The sequence below is a fragment of the Xyrauchen texanus genome, chromosome 44 (assembly GCF_025860055.1).
Source record: "Xyrauchen texanus isolate HMW12.3.18 chromosome 44, RBS_HiC_50CHRs, whole genome shotgun sequence".
NCBI lineage: Eukaryota > Metazoa > Chordata > Actinopteri > Cypriniformes > Catostomidae > Xyrauchen > Xyrauchen texanus.
In genome coordinates, this window is record NC_068319.1 from 127,501 (window position 1) to 146,419 (window position 18,919).

At 41.7% G+C, this 18,919-nt stretch overlaps 1 protein-coding gene across 1 annotated transcript in view; it reads left to right on the forward strand.

Annotated features, from left to right (window-relative positions):
* LOC127636761 (E3 ubiquitin-protein ligase TTC3-like) overlaps nucleotides 1-18,919 on the forward strand; it is a 75,950-nt gene that overhangs the window by 19,168 nt on the left and 37,863 nt on the right. The window contains 24 exon segments of the mRNA XM_052117474.1: nucleotides 882-987; nucleotides 1,076-1,219; nucleotides 1,648-1,728; nucleotides 1,839-1,945; nucleotides 2,027-2,153; nucleotides 3,310-3,429; nucleotides 3,503-3,604; nucleotides 4,567-4,659; nucleotides 4,734-4,798; nucleotides 4,882-5,009; nucleotides 6,531-6,845; nucleotides 6,946-6,998; nucleotides 7,000-7,219; nucleotides 7,299-7,345; nucleotides 7,427-7,483; nucleotides 7,642-7,730; nucleotides 10,186-10,344; nucleotides 10,454-10,964; nucleotides 11,037-11,099; nucleotides 11,431-11,580; nucleotides 11,660-11,799; nucleotides 11,902-11,970; nucleotides 18,082-18,178; nucleotides 18,266-18,369. Coding sequence (XP_051973434.1) covers nucleotides 882-987; nucleotides 1,076-1,219; nucleotides 1,648-1,728; nucleotides 1,839-1,945; nucleotides 2,027-2,153; nucleotides 3,310-3,429; nucleotides 3,503-3,604; nucleotides 4,567-4,659; nucleotides 4,734-4,798; nucleotides 4,882-5,009; nucleotides 6,531-6,845; nucleotides 6,946-6,998; nucleotides 7,000-7,219; nucleotides 7,299-7,345; nucleotides 7,427-7,483; nucleotides 7,642-7,730; nucleotides 10,186-10,344; nucleotides 10,454-10,964; nucleotides 11,037-11,099; nucleotides 11,431-11,580; nucleotides 11,660-11,799; nucleotides 11,902-11,970; nucleotides 18,082-18,178; nucleotides 18,266-18,369 — 3,147 coding nt within the window.

Consider the following 18,919-nt stretch of genomic DNA (forward strand, 5'->3'; position numbering starts at 1 on the left):
TAAAGATGTAACGCATTAAATATAACCGCATTAAAGATGTAACGCATTAAATATAAATGCATTAAAGATGTAACGCATTAAAGATGTAACGCATTAAATATAACTGCATTAAAGCTGTAACGCATTAAATATAACTGTATTAAAGATGTAACACAGTAAAGCTGTAACGCATTAAATATAACGCATTAAAGCTGTAACGCATTAAATATAACTGCATTAAAGATGGAATGCATTAAATATAAATGCATTAAAGCTGTAACGCATTAAATATAACCGCATTAAAGATGTAACACATTAAATATAACCGCATTAAAGATGTAACACATTAAAGCTGTAACGCATTAAATATAACTGCATTAAAGATGTAATGCATGAAATATAACGCATTAAAGCTGTAACGCATTAAATATAACTGCATTAAAGATGTAATGCATGAAATATAACGCATTAAAGCTGTAACGCATTAAATATAACCGCATTAAAGATGTAACACATTAAAGCTGTAACGCATTAAATATAACGCATTAAAGCTGTAACGCATTAAATATAACTGCATTAAAGATGGAATGCATTAAATATAAATGCATTAAAGCTGTAACGCATTAAATATAACCGCAATAAAGATGTAACACATTAAATATAACCGCATTAAAGATGTAACACATTAAAGCTGTAACGCATTAAATATAACTGCATTAAAGATGTAATGCATGAAATATAACGCATTAAAGCTGTAACGCATTAAATATAAATGCATTAAATATGTAACGCATTAAACTTCAGCAGGAATGTAGTGTTTGAGTGTAGAGCGTCTGTGTTATAATAACCTTCAGCTGTGTTATCATGTGAATGATGTTTATTTCTGATCATTTTTCTCTCAGTGAAATAACTCCACGGAAGACAAAGAAATCTGTGTACAGTGCTCCAGATAAACCGTCCGTCCAGACAAAATGCACAACTGCAGCAGAGAAACGAGCCAATCCAGCGGTAAGTGTGTGGCTCGTGTTGGACTTTCAGTGTAATATGGTGGATGTTTTTAATACATGTCGTTTAATGGTGCTGCTGTTCGCGACAGGACATTGTCAGTAACGCGGGACTGAGAGAACGCTTCTGCACGGCGGTTCAGGAGGGTCACACGGCACTCAGCGACCAGCGCTGCCGAAACGCACAGCAGTCCTTCTCTCTCGCTCTCAGTATACTGGACTCCAGCGGAATCATGGTAACAGTGTGTGTGCGTGTGTGTGTGTTAGTCGCATGGTGAGTGTGTGTGTGTGTGCGTGAGTGAGTGAGTGCGTGCGTGCGCGCGCGTGAGTTAGTGTGCACTTGCGTGAGTGTGTGCGTGTCAGTGTGTTTGAGTGTGTGTGTGTGTGTGTGTGTGTGTGTGTGTGTGGAATGGAATTAATGTTTCATGTTGGAATTTTTGCTGCACTTTTGATCTTTGACACAAACAGTCATAAAGTGAAGTTTGAAGGTCATTTCAGGAGCTTGCTGTTAATGAGACTTTGAGGCATTTCTAACATCACTCAAATGAGTTAAATTGAATAAACGGGAGACTAATGAGTGACTCATTTCTCTGATCCTCTTATGTTGAAGTTCATCCACTCCACTGTTTGATTCTTTGATGTATTTCTTGAATGTGTTTGACAGGATCTGGGTTTATCAGAGCTGGATAAATGTGTTCTGATTTATGGTTATGCAACAGCACTGCTGGAAGTTGGACAGTCTGAGGTAACAGACCACAATTCATCTCAAAGAAGCCGTAAAGCAACATTTACATGACATCACTTTAACAGAACTGTGATGATCCATCAATGATTTAGTGTTTTCTGTGCCGACAGGAACTGGCTGAAGCTCAGAGATTATTCACCACATTAGAGACTTCAGAAAGGAAGTTTCAGTCACTGATGCATTATGGGATGGGCAGAGTTTACCTGAAGGAGAACAGGTGAGTGTGCTGGTGTACAGAATGATTCGCTCCATGTGTGACTCGTGATGCGCTTCATGTTGATGTTTGTGTATGTTGTAGATTTGCTAAAGCTCTCGAGCAGTTCTCTAACGCTCTACTGATGATTCAAAGACGCATCACACCTGGAAAACTCACCTGGCCAACAACTAAAGCCATAGTGGAGGAAACACAACCGTCATATTTACAGGTGCGTGCGTGTGTGTGCGTGCGTGTGCGGTGTGTGCGTGCGTGTGTGAGTGTGTGCGTGCGTGCGTGCGAGTGTGTGTGTGTGTGTGTGCGTGTGTGTGTGTGTGTGTGTGTGTGTGTGTGAGAGATGAGAGAGAGAGTGTGTGTGAGAGAGAGAGTGTGTGTGTGTGTGAGAGAGAGTGTGTGTGTGAGAGAGTCAGTGTGTGTGTGTGTGTGTGTGTGTGAGAGAGAGTCAGTGTGTGTGAGAGAGAGTGAGTGTGTGTGAGAGAGTCAGTGTGTGTGTGTGTGTGAGAGAGAGAGAGAGTGTGTGTGTGTGAGAGAGAGTGTGTGTGTGTGTGAGAGAGTCAGTGTGTGTGTGTGTGTGTGTGTGTGTGTGTGTGTGAGAGAGTCAGTGTGTGTGAGAGAGAGTGAGTGTGTGTGAGAGAGTCAGTGTGTGTGTGTGTGAGAGAGTCTGTGTGTGTGTGTGTGTGTGATGCTGTGTTAAATCGAATCCCTTTATTGTCACTCAGTCATATGCACGAGTGCAACAGTGGTTGACAGTTTTGTGTGCAACATGACAGTATGACAATCTAATGTACACATAACAGTTTACACATCTTGTTTCACAACACACACATAATAATCCATGTATCAGTGGAAATAAATATGAAGTGTTATTTTGACATTCAGCTGTCGGTTGATAGTCAGTTGTCAGTGTGTTATTAAGTGAAGTATAAAATGTGATTCCAGTCTGAGGTTAATAAAGTGCTGATTATTGATCGTGAGAGATTGAGTTCTGATTGTTTGGGGTTGAAGCTGTCATGTAGTCGGCTGGTGCGGGTCCTGATGGTAGCAGTGAGAGCAGCTCATGACTCGGGTGTCTAGAGTCTCTGATGATCCTCCGAGCTTTATTCACACACCGCCTGGTGTAGATTAAATAATTGTCAGGTGTTTAATGAAGGTTAAAGCTCTTAAAGGAACATTTTGACGTCCGCCTAGAAAAGTAGTTCACTTCAAAAGAATGATTTCGACAATTGAAGTGCTTTAGCAAAATATGAGCAGCACATTTCTGCTTTGGAACAGTTGTGTTGGCCCATAGACCTCCATGAGAAGTGCATTCATGTTAACGTGTGTAGTGTGATGAGTTGATATTGTGTTGAACTGTTTGTGTTGTGCAGGAACATCTGGAGGACTTGATAGAGATCTGTACATTTCCACCTAAAGCAGATGCGATCTGCCGCCATCAACACTGTCTGAATCATACTGTTGAAATGTACTTCAGTGATCCAGACTTTAAAGTGAGATGCTTTTACATGAATCTAATGATGAATATCAGATAATATAATACTACAGACTGTCGTGTGTTCGCAGGGGTTCATACAGATGTCGTGTTGTCAGAGCTGTAAAGTGGAGTTTCACATCAGCTGCTGGAAGAAACTCAAAGCTCTTTCATTCACGGATAAGAATGAAAAGGTCGGTCAGACACACTCGATTCTATAAGAAACGTTTAACCCTGTAAAGCCTGACATTGGAAAGAACTGGCAGAATATTCCATTTTTAGTACCATTAGACAAACTATAAAAATAAATAAGAAAAAGTTGTTTTTATGTGTTCGGCTTTAAAGGTCATTATCCTCCAGCACTTCATTTGTTATGTGAGTTTGTGGGGTAAATATTTGGGTATTATCAGAGGACTCTCTGGGCTTTTCAGTGATATTAATGTGTGAGAGTTTGGCCATGATAACTGCCTCTCCTTTATAAATACGGACTGAAATGTATCACAGTTCAATTCAGCACATCAAATACAATAAAATATCATTTTTCAATGAACATGTATTTTATGCACTAAATATATATTGGCATTTAAAAAAGGGTCTCAGTAACTTGATGACATCATAATAGCTTGTGATGTAAATAATGAGATCTTTATAATGACGGAGCAGGCGCATATATGGAAATATACAGAAATATTAATTCACACTGTAAATATATATTATAAAATTAATTTTTAACTCCCGTTTATTTATTTTGTTGTAGTGTGCATGAATGTAATGTAATGCTGATTGAGAGATATTCCTCAAAAAACTGTTGTATCATATTTAATACATGGATTCAAATCAGGGTTTTCAATAAAATAATATACAAAATTTAAACCAAGCACAAGTTGCTTCTATTCAGCAAAAACACATTTTATAATATCAGTAATGATATAATCATTACTATCACTTTAACTTTATTAAATCAGTCATTTATCCCAACAGAAGAGTCACTTTTCTTTTTAAATAGATCGATATAAACATTGAAGCCACTTTTCCTCAAATAACCACTAGATGGTGCCGTAAACATGTGAAACATACACAGCCATCAAATGTGTGTCAAATCTGATCCGTGTGGATAAAGAAACTTTCCTTTCATTGTGTGTTTCTTTTATTGCAGGATTTTCTAAAAGATTTGTGTTTTACGCCGGACTGTCGGGGGCAAATCTGTCACATTGTAATATTTGGGCCGACGGGGCTCGTAAAGTGTGAGGTGAGACTCGATGATTTACACGGATGTGTTTCATGTGTTCATTTACTGCACTAAATATTCTCTTGATCTCTCAGTTTGAAACATCTATTCCTAAAATCAGACCTACTGGACGAATGAGAATCAAACAGCCGTGTACGAGGTGACGTTTATGTCATACGTGTAAGCAGCATGTTCAACAGCATGTTCAGATGAGTTACAGCACGTGTTGTTTCTCTCTCGCAGTATTAGGAAGTTGAAATCTGAAACCGATCGAAAGTTTCGGAGGAAACAACAGAAGTCGGCAGCACGAGTCGCTCATACAGAGATAAAGGAAGTAACACCCGCAGACGCCCCTGAAGACCAAACGACAGGTGAGGAACACGTGAACATACAAACCTGACAGTACAAATTGTGAGTAAAAAAGAAATTGAATAATTTACAAATCTCAAACTTATATTTTATTCACAATAGAATATAGATAACATATCAAATGTTGAAAGTGAGACATTTTGAAATGTCATGCCAAATATTGGCTCATTCTGGATTTCATGAGAGCTGCACGTTCCAAAAAAGTTGGGGCAGGTAGCAATAAGAGGCAGGAACAGCTGGAGGACCTTATTAGGTCAATTGGCAACATGATTTGGTATAAAAAGAGCCTCTCAGAGTGGCAGAGGATCACCAATTCTCCCAATGCTGCGGCAAAAAATAGTGGAGCAATATCAGAAAGGAGTTTCTCAGAGAAAAACTGCAAAGAGTTTGAAGTTATCATCATCTACAGTGCATAATATCATCCAAAGATTCAGAGAATCTGGAACAATCTCTGTGCGTTAGGGTCAAGGCCGGAAAACCATACTGGATCCCCGTGATCTTCGGGCCCTTAGACGGCACTGCATCACATACAGGAATGCTACTGTAATGGAAATTACAACATGGGCTCAGGAATACTTCCAGAAAACATTGTCGGTGAACACAATCCACTGTGCCATTCGCCGTTGCCGGCTAAAACTCTACAAGTCAAAAAAGAAGCCATATCTAAACAGGATCCAGAAGCGCAGGCGTTTTCTCTGGGCCAAGGCTAATTTAAAATGGACTGTGGAAAACTGTTCTGTGGTCTGACGAATCAAAATTTGAAGTTCTTTTTGGAAAACTGGGACGCCATGTCATCCGGACTAAAGAGGACAAGGACAACCCGAGTTGTTATCAGAAGCCTGCATCTCTGATGGTATGGGGTTGCATGAGTGCGTGTGGCATGGGCAGCTTACACATCTGGAAAGGCACCATCGATGCTGAAAGGTATATCCAACCAGACGTCGTTTTCCAACATGACAATGCCAGACCACATACTGCATCAATTACAATATCATGGCTGCGTAGAAGAAGGATCCGGGTACTGAAATGCTGACTGCCAGCCTGCGGTCCACATCTTTCACCCATAGAAAACATTTGGCACATCATAAAGAGGAAGATGCGACAAAGAAGACCTAAGACAGCTGAGCAACTAGAAGCCTGTATTACACAAGAATGGGACAACATTCCTATTCCTAAACTTGAGCAACATGTCTCCTCGGTCCCCAGACGTTTGCAGACTGTTATAAACAGAAGAGGGGATGCCACACAGTGGTAAACATGGCCTTGTCCTAACTTTCTTTGAGATGTGTTGATGCCATGACATTTAAAATCAACTTATTTTTCCCTTAAAATGATACATTTTCTCTGTTTAAACATTTTATATGTCATCTATGTTGTATTCTGAATCAAATATTGAAATTTGAAACTTCCACATCATTGCATTCTGTTTTTACTCACAATTTGTTCAGTGTCCCAACTTTTTTGGAATCGGGTTTGTACATGATGAGCTCGTAACACTGAATCTCTTCTTCCCCTTCCTGCAGCGACACACACGGACTCTATTTATGTGGATCAAGTTTTACATCAAATTCATGAAAACAAAGAACTTTTTAAAGAAGAATGTGTGAATATTTCTTGCGTGTTGGAGCGGCTGTGGCCGTGGCTGGATCTGTACGAGAGTAAAGGACACGAGAGCGTGTTGAACAGCCGCTGTGATGCGCGAGTCCTGACGGAGCTGGTGGATCTTCTGCTGGAGTCTCAGAACCGCGTGTGGGCTCGAGTCTTTATCGAGACGCTCGGATCTTCACTTCATATCAAACACAAATTACAGCATTGGGCTCAGCGGCTGGATAAAGCAGGTGTGTGTTGTGGATCGGGACGTTGTGCACGCTTCATGAACACACTTATGATCGTGTCTGTATGGGTTAGTGTTTGACGCTCTCTGTGTGTGTTCATCAGGTCTGACCGCGGCCGAGTCCTTCATCAGTCGTCATTGTTCTCATCTGGACGAAGTTGGACGTGTCGCCGCTGCTCGCGTTCGCACCTCTGCAGGAAACACTACTCGAGAAGTTCGGCACTGTTCAGGAATTATTTGACGGCGGCGGTTTTACTGTAATGGAGTATTTAAGACAAGCTCCTGCTAAAGAAAAGCGTCTATTTATTTGGACTCTAGAGTCGAATCGAGAGCACTATCACTCCTGTCACTTCATTCTCCATCAGTATTTTGAAGACGGTACGTACGACAGTCCGTCGCTGAACACGCGTGACCGTATTCAACTGTGTTTCTGTAAATGTTTTCTCTCTGTCTTCAGACGCTGTTTGTTTAGTCCTTAAAAAGACGGATGATGACGAGCACATAGTAAGAATCATTTGTGACGTCTGAGATCATCATTAATGTCACTGAGATGCAGTTGCTATAGTAACGCTTCATGTGTTTCAGAATACAGTATTTAAGAGTAAAAACAGACATCGAAAGAAAAACAAGAAGGAATCAAAGGTGAGTTTGAGTGACATCACAGCAGCTCTGCAGAAACACACGCTCCGTGCTCACGCGTGTGCGTGTGCGCTGTGCGCGTGTGTGTGTGTGTGTGTGTGTGTGTGTGTGTGTGTGTGTGTGTGTGTGTGTGTGTGTGTGTGTGTGTGTGTGTGTTTCAGTCAGTTATTTTGCTGTCTGGAGTCAGAGCCGGACACTCCAGAGATGAGGATGATGATGAAGATGATCTGTTCTCTGAGGAAGATTCTCTGTGAGTTCAGTCACACATCACGCATGTTATTAGTGTTCATGTGGTGCAGCACACGTATGTTATAAATACACTAGCAGACAAAAGTCACACTTAACTGAATTTGTTTCATGATTTTAAAAGGTTTATTCTCAAATATTGAAATTTCTTTTGTAGACGGGATACATTTTTCCTACATTTGAATTTCTTCACAAAAGTTAAACATTTCCTTCAGCTGTTGGGACAGCGGCTCTACATCACAAAACAAACTTTCTCTTAAAATTCTCAAGTCCCTGAATACATAAATCAGGCGTATGAGGCATCATTTAAGAGCTTAGATAAACATCACTTCTGCGTTTGCTACTTAAAATAACAAAATAAGGCCGTAAATCATCTGCGTCACAAATAAGCGCCACCTAGTGGTCATGTGGTGAAACATGAATATAAAAGTCTTTAAAATAGCACTTAGACAGATCATATATCAAATAAAAGCTCTCATTTTCAGGAATGTGACTGTACAGTTTATTTTATTGCACTAATAACACAGTTTAAATTATTTTCAAAAGAATCACAAAGTGAAATATGATTTCTGAAAGTCATCAAATATAAACGTCTCATTTATGCTCCGATCACGGCTGCTGTGAGCCACAAATAGATTCAAACTTTATATCTGATTTTACCTTATGAAGTTTTCTAAAATATGAGCCATTGTTTACTTGTTTGTGAGCTTGTTTGTGTGAATAATCCAATATTATATCTTAGATGTACACAACAAAATGTAAGGAAAAAATGCTAAACAATTTATCAGAAATATGTTATCGACTAAGAATATAATGTTATATATCATTGCAAATATCAGCTTTATAATGACACCTAGATTGAGCTTGTAGTCCACTCAGAGGCCGAGATATTCAATGAAATAATGAGGGTGTTGCTTGAACTGAACATTAGACTGAATGTCTATGGACGAGCTCATCTGTGAGGGGTATAATGTGTTAGAGCGCCCCCTACAGTTCACATCTATGAGGGGTATAATGTGTTAGAGCGCCCCCTACAGTTCACATCTGTGAGGGGTAAAATGTGTTAGAGCCCCCTACAGTTCACATCTGTGAGGGGTATAATGTGTTAGAGCCCCCTACAGTTCACATCTGTGAGGGGTATAATGTGTTAGAGCCCCTACAGTTCACATCTGTGAGGGGTAAAATGTGTTAGAGCCCCCTACAGTTCACATCTGTGAGGGGTAAAATGTGTTAGAGCCCCTACAGTTCACATCTGTGAGGGGTAAAATGTGTTAGAGCCACCTACAGTTCACATCTGTGAGGGTAAAATGTGTTAGAGCCCCTACAGTTCACATCTGTGAGGGGTAAAATGCGTTAGAGCCCCCTACAGTTCACATCTGTGAGGGGTATAATGTGTTAGAGCCCCCTACAGTTCACATCTGTGAGGGGTAAAATGTGTTAGAGCGCCCCTACAGTTCACATCTGTGAGGGGTAAAATGTGTTAGAGCCCCCTACAGTTCACATCTGTGAGGGGTAAAATGTGTTAGAGCCCCCTACAGTTCACATCTGTGAGGGGTAAAATGTGTTAGAGCCACCTACAGTTCACATCTGTGAGGGGTAAAATGTGTTAGAGCCCCCTACAGTTCACATCTGTGAGGGGTATAATGTGTTAGAGCCCCCTACAGTTCACATCTGTGAGGGGTAAAATGTGTTAGAGCCCCCTACAGTTCACATCTGTGAGGGGTAAAATGTGTTAGAGCCCCCTACAGTTCACATCTGTGAGGGGTATAATGTGTCAGAGCCCCTACAGTTCACATCTGTGAGGGGTAAAATGTGTTAGAGCGCCCCTACAGTTCACATCTGTGAGGGGTAAAATGTGTTAGAGCCCCCTACAGTTCACATCTGTGAGGGGTAAAATGTGTTAGAGCGCCACCTACAGTTCACATCTGTGAGGGGTAAAATGTGTTAGAGCGCCCCCTACAGTTCACATCTGTGAGGGTATAATGTGTTAGAGCGCCCCCTACAGTTCACATCTGTGAGGGGTAAAATGTGTTAGAGCGCCCCCTACAGTTCAGATCGACATTTGGTGACGGAAGATGACTTTCGAGTACTTTCTGCCATCTAGTGGAATAAAATAAGACTATTTGGAGGGAGACGGGGTGAACAGAACCTGAATTACATACTTAAAGATTTAGTACAATGACAAAAACACATATTTAATTCTGTTCATCATAAGATTGTAAACACATACAATATTATTTATGAATAATTGGAGTATCTCTTTCTTTTCGGCAGTTAGTGCACAGTATGTGTGAATGTTGAGCTTTTAAATGTATCAGCCCAAAAATGCCCCAGAGTTGAAGAGATGAATTCACTTTTGGAGTTTAAATGTGTGTCATATTAGATATTGAAGGTGTCCAGCACTTAAAATGAACTCTTTCAACATTCTCATGTGTGAAACATGTTTGTAAATGTTGCAGAATGTTTCTGAGCGGCGCTGATCCGTTCAGTGTTCCCGATCACCTGCGCGGTCAGCTGGCAGAGTTTGAGCAGCAGTACGCCGGATCAGCAGCACACAGAAGCTATTATGAGAGAATACTGGACAATAACCCCGACCCCACCAAAGAGAGTTTATATGAGTATGTGCACGCTCACATGATCACATGACCTGTAGAGAAATACACCAAACACGTGAGGCTTGTGAGAGCTGACGGGGGTGTGTGTGTGTGTGTGTGTGTGTGCGTGCAGTTATTTCGCTCAGATTCTGGAGGAGCACGGCCCTCTGTGCGCGTCAGATCCTCTGATGGTCGGCGAGTTGGAGAATTTCCCCACAGAAGCGCAGCAGAAGATCGCCGCCGCTGGAGGACTGAATCCGTTCCTGCTGGAATCTCTGAGATTCGTAATGATGGACGATCTGATTGGTCTGATGAAACACGCCGTGTCGCTCGCAGCGTCACACTTGAACCCTTCAGCTCACGAGTTCCAGCCACAAATAGACGTTTTGACCAACGGCATGTCTCAAATTAATATTGATAACAAAGACTCCTCTGACCCATTCCCGTTTCTCCCCGATCCATGCTCTTGTGATGATGGTATCGCAGTAGATGCGGCGGCTCAAGCGCTGCAGCTGTATGAGACCGTTGGAGAACATCGCAGCGCTCCGCTTCAACTTTTCGTTTGTTACTCTGAGCGTTCTGCTGGAGAAGATAAACATATGACTGAACTTACTGCTAATAAACACACTGCAGTTATTGTGCAGGTAAGAGCTGCTCACAGATTGAAGTCATGATGAATGCTGTGACCTTTGACCTCTGACTGTCATGTCTTACAGGCTTTTAACAGTAAAGATGTTTCCATCAACACTGAGCCGTATGTTTCCTATGAGAAAAACAATGTGAGTAACTTTAATTCTTACTGTAATCTAATTAATTTTTAAGTCAAAGTAGTTGAATGCATTACACTGTAATCAGACTTCTGTACCTGTGTGGCCTCAGTGACGAAAATGAAAGTAATTTCGGATGCGGAGCAGGTTATTACATTCTGATGCGACATTATGAAGGCGCGTTTTTTGTTCTTTAGAATAATGCGCACTGATGAATCGTTCCCAACAACACCAGAAACATGTTTTAAAGTAAATAGAGTTGATTTTGTTTTCATATTGACTGTAGTTACACCATCATTTCATCACCCTGTGGACATATTGTCGTTGTTCGTGTTGTTTCCAGGGCGACATGACGCAGAAAGAAAAAGAGAACCTTGAACTGTTAAAGAAGATCGAACAGATGAAAGATGATCATGACATCACACAGCAGACGAGGAGAGAGCAGATCGCAAAACTTCAAGAGGAGATCGAGAACCTCACACACAGATCACAGGTACAGTGATGTCATTGATGATGTCATGAGGTGCTCGCATCATCATACAGCTCACAGTAACCGCTGTGCTCGTGTGCAGATCGCCGGCACTGAACTCACCATGTTCCAGCACAAACTGGAGGAGGAAGTGAAGAAAGACCAGCAGGAGAAGAGAGAGAACCAGGAGACACTGAAAACACTCAAGACAGAAATCAAAGATCTGACGGATCTTCAGGACAGGTCAGACACACACATATTATTGATCTGTTGAATATTTATTAATGGATGAGCCGTTGACTCACTACACACTTGTTGATGTCTCTCTCTGTGGATATTGTGTAGCTACACTAAAGACATCCGCGAGAAGAAAAAAGAGTATCAGACTGAACTCAACCGTTTCCTGGAAATCAGGTGAGTGTGTGTGTGTCTATGTGTGTATGATTGTGTGTGTTTGTGTTTGTCAGATGTACAGATGTGTATGAGATGCACTGATGCATTAACACGTTGACGTGTGTGTGTGTGCGTGTGTTTGTCAGATGTACAGATGTGTATGAGATGCACTGATGCATTAACACGTTGACGTGTGTGTGCGCGTGTGTTTGTCAGATGTACAGATGTGTATGAGATGCACTGATGCATTAACACGTTGACGTGTGTGTGTGTGTGTGTTTGTCAGATGTACAGATGTGTATGAGATGCACTGATGCATTAACACGTTGACGTGTGTGTGTGTGTGTGTGTGTGTTTGTCAGATGTACAGATGTGTATGAGATGCACTGATGCATTAACACGTTGACGTGTGTGTGTGTGTTTGTCAGATGTGCAGATGTGTATGAGATGCACTGATGCATTAACACATTGACGTGTGTGTGTGTGTGTTTGTGTGTTTGTCAGATGTGCAGATGTGAATGAGATGCACTGATGCATTAACACGTTGACGTGTGTGTGTTTGTCAGATGTGCATATGTGTATGAGATGCACTGATGCATTAACACGTTGACGTGTGTGTGTGTGTGTGTTTGTCAGATGTGCATATGTGTATGAGATGTACTGATGCATTAACACGTTGACGTGTGTGTGTGTGTTTGTCAGATGTGCATATGTGTATGAGATGCACTGATGCATTAACACGTTGACGTGTGTGTGTGTGTGTGTGTTTGTCAGATGTACAGATGTGTGAGATGCACTGATGCATTAACACGTTGACGTGTGTGTGTGCGTGTTTGTCAGATGTGCATATGTGTATGAGATGCACTGATGCATTAACACGTTGATGTGTGTGTGTGTGTTTGTCAGATGTGCATATGTGTATGAGATGCACTGATGCATTAACACGTTGACGTGTGTGTGTGTTTGTCAGATGTGCATATGTGTATGAGATGTACTGATGCATTAACACGTTGACGTGTGTGTGTGTGTGTGTTTGTCAGATGTGCATATGTGTATGAGATGCACTGATGCATTAACACGTTGACGTGTGTGTGTGTTTGTCAGATGTGCATATGTGTATGAGATGTACTGATGCATTAACACGTTGACGTGTGTGTGTGTGTTTGTCAGATGTGCATATGTGTATGAGATGCACTGATGCATTAACACGTTGACGTGTGTGTGTGTGTTTGTCAGATGTGCATATGTGTATGAGATGCACTGATGCATTAACACGTTGACGTGTGTGTGTGTGTGTGTGTTTGTCGGATGTGCATATGTGTATGAGATGCACTGATGCATTAACACGTTGACGTGTGTGTGTGTTTGTCAGATGTGCATATGTGTATGAGATGCACTGATGCATTAACACGTTGACGTGTGTGTGTGTTTGTCAGATGTGCATATGTGTATGAGATGCACTGATGCATTAACACGTTGACGTGTGTGTGTGTGTTTGATGTATAGATGTGTTTGAGATGCACTGATGCATTAACACGTTGCCGTGTGTGTGTGTTTGTCAGATGTACAGATGTGTATGAGATGCACTGATGCATTAACACGTTTGTGTGTGTGTGTTTGTCAGATGTGTATGAGATGCACTGATGCATTAACACATTGACGTGTGTGTGTGTTTGTCAGATGTGCAGATGTGTATGAGATGCACTGATGCATTAACACGTTGATGTGTGTGTTTGTCAGATGTGCAGATGTGTATGAGATGCACTGATGCATTAACACGTTGACGTGTGTGTGTGTCAGATGTGTATGAGATGCACTGATACATTAACACGTTGACGGTGTGTGTGTGTGTGTGTGTGTGTTTGTCAGATGTACAGATGTGTATGAGATGCACTGATGCATTAACACGTTGACGGTGTGTGTGTGTGTGTGTGTGTGTTTGTCAGATGTACAGATGTGTATGAGATGCACTGATACATTAACACGTTGATGTGTGTGTGTGTTTGTCAGATGTGCATATGTGTATGAGATGCACTGATGCATTAACACGTTGACGTGTGTGTGTTTGTCAGATGTGTATGAGATGCACTGATGCATTAACACGTTGACGTGTTTGTGTGTGTGTTTGTCAGATGTGCAGATGTGTATGAGATGCACTGATGCATTAACACGTTAACGTGTGTGTGTTTGTCAGATGTGTATGAGATGCACTGATGCATTAACACGTTGACGTGTGTGTGTGTGTGTTTGTCAGATGTGCAGATGTGTATGAGATGCACTGATGCATTAACACGTTAACGTGTGTGTGTTTGTCAGATTTGTATGAGATGCACTGATGCATTAACACGTTGACGTGTGTGTGTGTTTGTCAGATGTGCAGATGTGTATGAGATGCACTGATGAATTAACACGTTGACGTGTGTGTGTGTGTGTGTGTGTTTGTCAGATGTGCAGATGTGTATGAGATGCACTGATGCATTAACACGTTGACGTGTGTGTGTGTTTGTCAGATGTACAGATGTGTATGAGATGCACTGATGCATTAACACGTTGATGTGTGTGTGTGTGTGTGTGTGTCAGATGTGCAGATGTGTATGAGATGCACTGATGCATTAACACGTTGACTTGTGTGTGTGTGTGTGTGTTTGTCAGATGTGCAAATGTGTATGAGATACACTGATGCATTAACACGTTGACGTGTGTGTGTGTGTTTGTCAGATGTGCAGATGTGTATGAGATGCACTGATGCATTAACACATTGACGTGTGTGTGTGTGTGTTTGTGTGTTTGTCAGATGTGCAGATGTGAATGAGATGCACTGATGCATTAACACGTTGACCTGTGTGTGTTTGTCAGATGTGCATATGTGTATGAGATGCACTGATGCATTAACACGTTGACGTGTGTGTGTGTGTTTGTCAGATGTGCATATGTGTATGAGATGCACTGATGCATTAACACGTTGACGTGTGTGTGTTTGTCAGATGTGCATATGTGTATGAGATGCACTGATGCATTAACACGTTGACGTGTGTGTGTGTGTTTGTCAGATGTACAGATGTGTATGAGATGCACTGATGCATTAACACGTTGACGTGTGTGTGTTTGTCAGATGTGCATATGTGTATGAGATGCACTGATGCATTAACACGTTGACGTGTGTGTGTGTGTGTTTGTCAGATGTACAGATGTGTATGAGATGCACTGATATATTAACACGTTTGTGTGTGTGTGTTTGTCAGATGTGTATGAGATGCACTGATGCATTAACACGTTGACGCGTGTGTGTGTGTGTTTGTCAGATGTGCAGATGTGTATGAGATGCACTGATGCATTAACACGTTGATGTGTGTGTGTGTTTGTCAGATGTGCAGATGTGTATGAGATGCACTGATGCATTAACACGTTGACGTGTGTGTGTGTCAGATGTGCAGATGTGTATGAGATGCACTGATACATTAACACGTTGACGGTGTGTGTGTGTTTGTCAGATGTACAGATGTGTATGAGATGCACTGATGCATTAACCCGTTGACGTGTGTGTGTGTTTGTCAGATGTACAGATGTGTATGAGATGCACTGATGCATTAACCCATTGACGTGTGTTTGTGTTTGTCAGATGTACAGATGTGTATGAGATGCACTGATACATTAACCCGTTGACGTGTGTGTGTGTTTGTCAGATGTACAGATGTGTATGAGATGCACTGATGCATTAACCCATTGACGTGTGTTTGTGTTTGTCAGATGTACAGATGTGTATGAGATGCACTGATGCATTAACCCGTTGACGTGTGTGTGTGTTTGTCAGATGTACAGATGTGTATGAGATGCACTGATGCATTAACACGTTGACGTGTGTGTGTGTGTGTGTGTGTGTGTGTGTGTGTTTGTCAGATTTGCATATGTGTATGAGATGCACTGATGCATTAACACGTTGACGTGTGTGTGTGTGTTTGTCAGATGTGCAGATGTGTATGAGATGCACTGATGCATTAACACGTTAACGTGTGTGTGTTTGTCAGATTTGTATGAGATGCACTGATGCATTAACACGTTGGTGTGTGTGTGTGTTTGTCAGATGTGCAGATGTGTATGAGATGCACTGATGCATTAACACGTTGACGTGTGTGTGTGTTTGTCAGATGTACAGATGTGTATGAGATGCACTGATGCATTAACACGTTGACGTGTGTGTGTGTGTGTGTGTGTGTCAGATGTGTATGAGATGCACTGATGCATTAACACGTTGACTTGTGTGTGTGTGTGTGTTTGTCAGATGTGCAAATGTGTATGAGATGCACTGATGCATTAACACGTTGACGTGTGTGTGTGTGTGTTTGTCAGATGTGCAGATGTGTATGAGATGCACTGATGCATTAACACGTTGATGTGTGTGTGTGTGTGTTTATCAGATGTGCAGATGTGTATGAGATGCACTGATGCATTAACACGTTGATGTGTGTGTTTGTCAGATGTGCAGATGTGTATGAGATGCACTGATGCATTAACACGTTGGTGTGTGTGTGTGTGTTTATCAGATGTGCAGATGTGTATGAGATGCACTGATGCATTAACACGTTGATGTGTGTGTGTTTATCAGATGTCCAGATGTGTATGAGATGCACTGATGCATTAACACGTTGACGTGTGTGTGTTTGTCAGATGTGCAGATGTGTATGAGATGCACTGATGCATTAACACGTTGACGTGTGTGTGTGTGTTTGTCAGATGTGCAGATGTGTATGAGATGCACTGATGCATTAACACGTTTGTGTGTGTGTGTTTGTCAGATGTGCAGATGTGTATGAGATGCACTGATGCATTAACACGTTGACGTGTGTGTGTTTGTCAGATGTGCAGATGTGTATGAGATGCACAGATGCATTAACACGTTGACGTGTGTGTGTGTGTGTGTGTGTGTTTGTCAGATGTACAGATGTGTATGAGATGCACTGATGCATTAACACGTTGACGTGTGTGTGTGTTTGTCAGATGTGCAGATGTGTATGAGATGCACTGATGCATTAACACGTTGACGTGTGTGTGTGTGTTTGTCAGATGTGCAGATGTGTATGAGATGCACTGATGCATTAACACGTTTGTGTGTGTGTGTTTGTCAGATGTGCAGATGTGTATGAGATGCACTGATGCATTAACACGTTGACGTGTGTGTGTGTGTGTGTTTGTCAGATGTGCAGATGTGTATGAGATGCAATGATGCATTAACACAGTGACGTGTGTGTGTGTGTGTGTGTTTGTCAGATGTGCAGATGTGTATGAGATGCACTGATGAATTAACACGTTGACGTGTGTGTGTGTGTGTGTGTGTGTGTGTGTGTGTGTGTGTTTGTCAGATGTGCAAATGTGTATGAGATGCACTGATGCATTAACACGTTGACGTGTGTGTGTGTGTGTGTTTGTCAGATGTGCAAATGTGTATGAGATGCACTGATGCATTAACACGTTGACGTGTGTGTGTGTGTTTGGCAGATGTGTATGAGATGCACTGATGCATTAACACGTTGGTGTGTGTGTGTTTGTCAGATGTACAGATGTGTATGAGATGCACTGATGCATTAACACGTTGATGTGTGTGTGTGTGTGTTTGTCAGATGTGCAGATGTGTATGAGATGCACTGATGCATTAACACTTTGACGTGTGTGTTTGTCAGATGTGCAGATGTGTATGAGATGCACTGATGCATTAACACGTTGACGTGTGTGTGTGTGTGTGTGTGTGTGTGTGTTTGTCAGATGTACAGATGTGTATGAGATGCACTGTGCATTAACATGTTGTCGTGTGCGCGTGTGTGTGTGTTTGTCAGATGTGCAGATGTGTATGAGATGCACTGATGCATTAACACGTTGACGTGTGTGTGTGTGTTTGTCAGATGTGTATGAGATGCACTGATGCATTAACACGTTGACGTGTGTGTGTGTGTGTGTTTGTCAGATGTACAGATGTGTATGAGATGCACTGATGCATTAACACGTTGACGTGTGTGTGTTTGTCAGATGTGTATGAGATGCACTGATACATTAACACGTTGACGTGTGTGTGTGTTTGTCAGATGTGCAGATGTGTATGAGATGCACTGATGCATTGACATGTTGACGTGTTTGTTATAGTAATCATTGTGCTGCGGAGCGCATGAGTCTGGAAGATGAAATCAAGAGACACAGAGACGCATGCGAGAGACACCACAGGAGATCTGTGAAGGCGCAGGTGAGTGATTTACCTGCTCGTGTGTTTCATGTATGTGTGAGTGCAGCACATGCTGAAGTGCTGATGTTGTTTTCCTGTGATGTACAGCTGTCAGTCCTGCAGAGCAGACGAGATCACATGCTGCATTGTCTGCGATCATGTGTGTCTGAAGGGAAAATGATTGTCAAACACCTGACGGAGGCATCGGTTAGGTATTAAAACACAGTTTCAGCACACGTATGAACTGATTACAACATTCACACACTGCACACGTGTACTCTGAACTCCGCAGAAAATACACTGTGAACACATTGATCAACACTTTGAATTAAACATTGGATCAGTTTCTCCGCAGGTACTTAAGTCTTAAAAGGCCATAAACATTCTTAAATATCTTAAATTAATTACAAGAAGTCTCAAATTTTGTTTGCTGAGGTCTTAAATTTGGGGGTGTGAATAGAGGAGACGCTTAAAACAGCAGAACCTGAGTCAAAATCATCTCTTTCTGTCTGTCTCTCTTTCTGTCTGTCTCTCTTTCTGTCTGTCTCTCTGTCTGTCTCTCTCTTCTCTCTCTCTCTTTCTGTCTGTCTTTCGGTCTCTTTCTGTCTGTCTCTCTGTCTGTCTCTCTGTCTGTCTCTCTGTCTGTCTCTCGTGCATTTAGCAGCTGACTCTTGCGTTTAGTGTGAGCGTGTGCATTGAAGCACATTTCTACTGAACTTACGATGTTGCACGTGTATAAACCTTCATAAAACATCAATCAGA